The following is an 8,092-nucleotide window of genomic DNA, read 5'->3' as shown; positions in this document are numbered from 1 at the left end:
TGCCTCCAGGCAGCATGCTTCCCTTTTTTGTCATCCTATTAATTCCTATGTAAACAGGAAGTGCTTCAGGAAGTGCACTTAGCTGAGAGCTGTTACTGAAATCTTATTCTCTGAAGCCGTATTTTCCAGAGGAGATACTCAAATATATTACATGCAATACTATTTCAAAAACAATTATATTACCAAAGATATTAAAAAAAGAAAAAGTGAAACAACTTGAATTTATGTCTACCTGCATCTTTGGAAGTTCTCAATTCAAGTAGCAACAATTCTTTTTGCTTCTCTTCTGCATCTTGTATGGCAACGACAGACTCCTGTTAGCAAACACAGAAATCATAGCAGGAGTAGAGCCAAGTGCACCATATAAAACACAGGCCATGATGCATGGCCTCCGGGATAAGTATTGATGGACTCAAGTCATTCCAGGCAGGGAATTACTGTGTAAAGGCAACGAGGGCACTGGTAGGATAGATGTAAATAGTGCCAAGGGTATGCTCTGCAAGGGGCTGTCACAGCCTAGTTTTGCACAGGCATTCAAACTAGTCCATGCTGAAAGTCCCACCTCTGAGCACACTGCAGGGATTAGACAGTGATTTTCACTATGACAGCATCACCTAGACAATGTAGACATAGCCTACAGGTATCCACAAGTGCTCTCCTAACATATAACTTTGGCAAAAATCTTCCTGGGTGTTTTAAATTAATATTAAACAATTTCTAAATACCTTCATTACCATGAAGAAAAACCATTACTCGTTCAAAAAGCCACTTTGGAAATGTGACAAAAAGCCTTAGGACTCCTGACCATCTTCCTATTCATACAGGCAATAAGAAATGTAAGTAAGTATTGACTATGGTTTGCACAGTAAGTCTAAGTGCACAGGAATCATGAACAGAAAGAAGTGATAATATACACACTTATATACTGTAAGCCACAGCTTAGATACTGTAAGCCTCTGCATGACGCTGTTTTTTACGTACATTCTAAAGTGTTCATTATTTAAATTATATTTTATGTTACTCAGTCAGTAAATGACACTGTGCAATACTACACTATAAAGCAGTTTAACAAAACTCTATTCTATACTTACCACACTGTATTTCTCACGTTGTGGTTCCAAAGCTGCATCATCATTTTTACAGTAGCTGCAACAATGATATTTTGTTCTTCTGGACCTAGAAGGGTATTTCCTCTCTTTGCAATTAAGAAAAAATAAATACAATTTTAAAATAATTTGCAGGAGCATGATAGGTTACATTAGCTAATATAGGTTACAAAGATGCAATGGCAGATTACATCATAGAAAAGTATCTTGTATATGCAAATGCGATCAAATTTAAGCAGCATAAGGAAATAAGTCTTTAAAGCTACCACGTTGAAAAACACAAGGTTCCTGTGAAGGGAAATATGGATAATAAGAAAAATCTGAAGAGCCAAATATATCCTTATAGCTCATTTTCTCAGGGGAAAAAAACCCTCATGTATCCTATTTTCTGAAAGTAAGTAAATAAATAAAATTCATTAGTTTAAATTGAGTTAAAAGTATCAGTGCCAGGCAATATGCAGCTCTGCAAATCAGCAGCATTCTAATGTACAGTTTTAATTTAAAACTACAGGGAAATCCTGATTTACATTATGAAGCTAACATACCTGTAACTTCAACAGTCTCAACAGGAAGTACAGAGTCCATAGAACTGTAAGACTTCAGCAGTTCTTTCATTTCATCATCACAAGCTTCATCCAAAGCACTTTTCCCTGAACAATCCCTCTCACAGGGATTTGCTCCATGCTGTAGTAGAATCCTTACTGCCTATTATATGTTATTATTATTTGTGTTGTGATTATTCTTGTTGTGAACTTATAATACAGCTTTATGTGTTGTATCTATCATAAGTCACAAATAATAAAGGTACAAATAAGTTACTCTAAAACCTGTTGCAATTCAAGTTAAACAAACAAGTTTAATTTACTATTATCAACACAGACTAGTATCTTACACTTCTAATTTTTACACTAAAATATAAAAACAATTTACAGCTTGCCAGTAAACCTACCATGTTTATGGTACTGTTACAGAAAGCAATTACAAAACCTCATATATCTAAATTAAAAGGAAGTGGTCAATTGTGTTAAGACCAAAATTCAGAAAAGAAGTGGATTTTTTTTTCTTCAGGTATTTAATAGTGGTTTTATTTTTCACTTACATGCATTGATGATTTTTTCCTAATTCTAAATCACTTGCAAGTCTGCTTAATTGTAAAATGTGTAAATGAGATTAGTGGTGTCAGCGGAATCATCTACCCCTTAAAATTCAGATCATATGAAAGCATTGATGTGGTCAGAGCTTGGATGTTAAAGAGTTTTCATACATATGAGTTCTCATCTTTAGCATTTCTTCTTCTTTCTTACATTCAGAATGCTGTTAAGTATCAGAAATTATCAGAAAGGTATACCCTATAGATGTTCTTAATCTTCTCCATTGGTTTTCCCCCACAAGAATAGCTTTTTCCCCACTGAAATGTAGCTTACACATTTTCCAGAACCCTGCTGATAATTTGGCACCAGGCTTGTGAAATCATCCCCTTCATTTTATCTTTGCTCACAGAAAGAATAGATGTGATGAAATATCAGCTCTGACAGAAATAGAAGCGGTATGTTTGAGCCAATCTGGCATCACCTTTTTACGCTCCATACCCTGGAACTCACTGGGCCAAAACAACATTTATTTGTTCATTCAAATAAAAGGCAGACATTTGGCTGAGCTTGAGCAGTACATTTATTCTATCAGTTAAGCATGTATTTAAAGCTCCTTATGTGACTTAAGTTTTCTCATCATGCTTATAGGAAACCCCAAGCCCATGCTTAGTGCAAGTCCCACTCTACATTTTGGGACCGAGGTCACAGTTCCACAGCTACCTATGCCCATCTGTGCTGGGCTTGCCCTAATCCTACACCATCCATGATGGGCGACCCAGGCCCATTCCTTCCTTTACACTAGCACGGTTCTTACATGGGGTGCGGGGGGCTGTTCTAAACAGAGCCTTGCTTTTACAGGATTAGTTTTCCGTCTGTTGACCTCCCTGAACTATTTTTCTCCATGATCACTGAAGAGCTCATGACAATGCAAGGGAAGAGGTAAGCTCACATGTCCAGGCAAGGGACTAAGGTAGGACTGCAGCATCTGGGACAGATGGCCTCAAAGTGTAATGGAGCCACAGCCTAGCTGTCTACACGCAAGACTCATGACGTTATTTTGGGGTCTGGATGGACTGGGCACAGATTTACAAAATGCTCAACAGTTCAGCTAATCATCATATTCTGATTTTTTTTTTTTCTCAGTAGGTTATGGATTATTTAGGGCTGATAAACTGGCCGTCACCCAAGAGTAGAGAGAGAAAGCATGTTGGTCTCAGCTTAATTTTCCTCTCAAGCCTACCTACAGGCACTACAGTCTTGCAGTATAGATTAGGCATATAAGGGACCACCCAATTGTTCTTTATAACAATGTTTTAACATATTGTCTCTGGTTTCTCTACATAACATGGTTGTGCAAACTTATGCAGTGTATTGCTTTGTATCTTTGAATACCTTCCAACAGAGATTGTGGATGAGATGATTCTTCCAAAGGAGGTATGTTGGTATGTGTCAAGAAAGGATCCAGGTGAACTGCTCAGAGCAGGTACCATGACCAAGATACACTACAATGAACTATGAGATTTCCTTGAAGAGATCAAATCATCCATGAGCTGCTCTGCTGGCAGTCATGCCTTTCTGATCCCACCTCCTTGCTTGTTTTCTGATTGATTTCTCTTGCATAAATGCTGGACTTTTAATTCAGTGAGCTTTCTGAGCGCCCACTGAAATCCTCAGCTTTTAATGTAGGAAAAATGTATCAAATGTAGTGTTTATTTATAGCAGTGATTTTCTCTTGTTCTTGTGCTAATGTAATTTTGTCATGTTCTCACTGAAATGGAGGAGGAAGACAACCCAAACTACATACAGCTGCAAGACACCATCAGCAAAACTCCCCCCTGTAGGGTTACCTTTTTATGGCAACTGTTCCCAGAAATATTTTTTGACAGTTGACTCTTTAGAAACAACCACTCACAAGTGAGAGGCCACTAGCAGGTGACTGCTGTTTGACGGAGGCAATCTTCAGTGCTCTTAAAAATGTGTCTCTTCCTTTGCCTGTTGAAAATACTTCACAATCTCCCCCACACTCATAGAATAAAACTTAAATTGAGATGGATTTTCTTAACAGTAAATTGAAATATTTTTAAATAGGAATGAAGAAAACATTTAGGGTTCAGAAAAGTTCGCAAAAGGAAAAAATTATAACTGAATGTGCTTTTAAAATTTCAGATCTGATAATTTCTTTGGTTATTGTGATACTTTTTTCACTTCAGTGCAGCCACTCCTAATTTTACTTAATGTAGAATCTCAGAAACATAGAATGGTTTGGACTGGAAGGGACCAGTTAATGAAAAAGACGGTTTATTTTTAAACAGCAGGCCTAGGGTTTTTCCTTTACAAAAAAGAAATTTTTTACGATGAGGGTGGTGAGACACTGGAACAGGTTGCCCAGAGCAGCTGTGGATGCCCCATACATGGAAGTGTTCAAGGCCAGGTTGAATGGGGCTTTGAGCAACCTGGTCTAGTGAAAGATGTGCCTGCCCACAGCAGGGAGGCTGGACCAGATGATCAAATTGAGAATGCTCAGTTTCAGTATTATTTTTAGAAAGCCCAATACATGGGAGAGAACCATAGGGAGCTACTGAATTTTTCTGATTTGTCCACTGGACTGAAGAAGTCAACTAACTGTACAATTTCAACTGTCACTATTGAAAAATATTTCTTTCTCTAATTTTGATCACTTTAAAGAATATTGGTTTATTTCCTAAATGCAAATCTACACTAAAAATGTATTAGTAACCTTGACCTTCCTTATTTAAACCAGGCTTTTGCTTTGCTGACCCTCTGCTGGAAATCAGACTCAGGAAATCTACTGTATAAGAAAAATGTACCTCCAAATAATTGCCAGAAACAGCATCATGTATTGGCAAAATACCATTCAGGCTTCTGCTGTTAACATTAGCACCGGCTTGCAGTAATTCTAAGATCACTTCAGAAAATCCCCCACTGGAAGCTTCATGAATTGCTGTCCAACCTAATAAAAGCAAGATGACACACAGAGCATGCACATGATTTGGAAACATCCATATAGATCACTAATCAGTGATTACACACTTTGCTGCATTTGCTGTACTGTAAGCAACAGACTACTCTCTTCAAGATAAATTTTATACAAACAATCATCTTGAAGTGCCAAGGTAAATTATTTCCTGTGTAATTCAGTTTACTTTAGAGAAAAATATACCCAGTATTAACCTGAAAAAAAATGTTTACTTTTGTACTGCACTACTAAATACATATAACAAAAGAAACAAAACAATAGAGTAGAAAGACTCTAAAAACTCAGAAGCATAATATTAATAGTCTGATTTCTAATCCTGGTGGCATCTTATAATATTAAGTCTGCCAGGCATCCAGAATAGAATACCATCCATTCTGAGACTTATACATTTAGGTAGAAAAAATTAAAAATAATCTTTTAATCTGATTTTTGTCCTCATTTCCTAAGGAACTAAGATTTGTGTGAATGTGCTTCACATGTGTATATATTCATGTGCATAAGCATTAGCTCCCCCGCCAAACTTTCAAGTCCACTTTCTGTACATATCTCTGAAAATGTGCTCTTCAGCAGAGGAGCAAGATCCAATTAATGCCCCTGCTGAGAAAAAGGCTGCATTAGCTCCATGCTGAGACAGAAAATCCAGGGATTCACTGATTGTGCTTGCATTTGTTGAATTATTTCCTTTCCTCCTCACAATTATGTCATAGATCAAGAACCCACAATCACATTAAAATTATACAAATTATATAAAACCCTATATACTGTACATTATATACAATTGTATCAGAAAACAAGCCCATAAGAGAGTAATATTCAAACCTGCATAGTCTTGTTCATTGACACAAATTCCAGACGATATTAGAGTTTTCACCAAAGACAAATCTCCTCTCCTAGCAGCAATATGCAGCTGAGTTTCCCCTTTTGCATTTATCTTTTTTTTCCTTCTCCCAGCTGTTGTATTACAGGTACCATGTAAAACTACAGCTTCTTTTCTGGTAGATAGGGAGGATTCTAAACACATATTGAGTGTTCATTAGGAACCACAAAAAGTGTTTCATTATAAACAAAGAATTAAGCTTCATAACTCATTTTAATTAATGTAAATGTGTGCAATACTGCTGTCTTAATTATTCAATAACATTAACTGACTACATCAGAAGGTTAGAAGGTACTGCATAACAGCTCAGATAACAAATAGATCCTATGCAAAAGAATAAAAAGAATATACAGTTGACTTAAGGGTACAGGGGATTAGAGATCAAGAAAAAAAGGCAACAAGGTTGAAGTTTTATACTGTATAGATGTAGGGAGTATGTTATATTTCTCCATGGACTGCTTTCAAGTTACCAGGCATGCCTGCTAAATATATAAAGTACACACATAAAGGTATTTAAGAAACTATATAAATGTCAAGACTTGACCATCACCTCTTTTCCGATCTTGATTCTTGATTGGGAAGAAAGAGGTTTCTACATAAGGTATTTTTATAGCTGTGATATGAATAAGGCCTGTAGACTGATTGCAAATCTTTGATTAATGTCTAGTGACATAGTTGAACTGTCTTTTAATTAAACCTGTGCAGGATTGGACTCATGATTATAAATAAACCTGTTTTTTTCCTTCTCTTATTGGTTCACGATGCAAATGACATCCACTTTAATTTTTATCATGTGATCATCAGACAGGTCCTAATTCTGAGGCTTCAGGTAACAGACATCAAATTGTAAGAGATACAAAGAAAAAAACAGATTAAGAAGTACTGATTCTGCGTACAGAGTAAGGTCAACCCTCTCCACACACTGCTACCAAAAAGACAGGGTGTATAAAACTTTAAAAGCTTTATCATGCATGTTAGCTTTTTTTTAACTCCTGTTCCTGCTGTTATAATACTGTGTTATCGATTTTCTTTAAAAGTTCAGTGTTCTTTCTCTGATTTCTTGAAAATCTGTGATTTGTCCAAAAAAAAGGAAAGTGTAATTTTTATACACTTTAAATAAGCATTTTGCAACTTTTATCCATGTTTTTGTAATTATTCCTATGAACAATTAGTTGCTGCATCCCAAGCATTTCCTCTTCTCATCAGACAAGCTGTTTTCTTAAATATTTTCAGTTATCAGTATCCATTGCTATCAAATATCTTCCATGATTTGACAGCTGCCTTTCTTTAGGCTCCTCCTGCCTTCTGGAAAATCTGCTTTTCCAAGATGCCTTTAAGGTAAACTACTGAGCTTGTCATCCAAGACTGGAAGAACATTAAAGACATACTGCAACTACATTAAAGACAGAGGATATAGTGAGGATACATCCATACTATTTTTGAACTAGCTTGTTCAGGCACTGCTGCAGCCAGACCATGGCAGCATGGAGCTCACTGTAGGCTATTCTAACCCGTCAGAAAGGATTCAGGTGGCCCTCTTTGCATTTGGAGGAGCTTGGCACATAGCATATTGGCAACCAGAAGAGCTAGAGAGTTTCTTTTTTAAATGAAAACTGAGATTCTAGAGTACACAGAGGGGTCATGTTATTGAAATACTCCTCCAATCTGAGACCTATTTTTCTGTGAGATACTGTATTGTGTTTTGTCTAAAAGCTTCTGAGTCTGAACTCCCAAAGCAATCATCTGCTTTCTGGTTCTTCCTTCGATTCATGGGAGAATGTCCTGGGGACTATTTAGAGACATGAGAGAAAAAAAGGCACACAACAGCCCATTAAGCTAACGACCCTTTGCGATATTGCCTGCAAGTGAACAGAAATAATTGCAAAGTTTTCCAGCTAAATTGTCATGCACAACAGTTTTCTTCATGGTTGTTAGGAAACATTTGCAAAAGCATAATGAGACATTGGTATGTGAACCACAAAATACTGGTTCTCCATGGAATGCATTACCAGGTGGGTCA

At 36.7% G+C, this 8,092-nt stretch overlaps 1 protein-coding gene across 1 annotated transcript in view; it reads right to left on the bottom strand.

The window, feature by feature from the left end:
* Positions 1–232: 232 nt before the first annotated feature.
* ANKRD31 (ankyrin repeat domain 31) overlaps positions 233–8,092 on the bottom strand; it is a gene marked incomplete at its 3' end in the record, with an annotated part of 31,441 nt that continues 23,581 nt past the window's right edge. Inside the window, exons 11-15 of the mRNA XM_010283960.1 lie at positions 6,015–6,139; positions 5,026–5,168; positions 1,652–1,811; positions 1,092–1,195; positions 233–314 (exon numbers count right to left, since the gene is read on the bottom strand). Coding sequence (XP_010282262.1) covers positions 233–314; positions 1,092–1,195; positions 1,652–1,811; positions 5,026–5,168; positions 6,015–6,139 — 614 coding nt within the window. The remainder of the gene's footprint in view (positions 315–1,091; positions 1,196–1,651; positions 1,812–5,025; positions 5,169–6,014; positions 6,140–8,092) is intronic.

Source organism: Phaethon lepturus, unplaced genomic scaffold (assembly GCF_000687285.1).
Source record: "Phaethon lepturus isolate BGI_N335 unplaced genomic scaffold, ASM68728v1 scaffold4183, whole genome shotgun sequence".
In the NCBI taxonomy this organism is placed as follows: domain Eukaryota; kingdom Metazoa; phylum Chordata; class Aves; order Phaethontiformes; family Phaethontidae; genus Phaethon; species Phaethon lepturus.
This window is presented reverse-complemented; position numbering and strand designations above follow the sequence as displayed.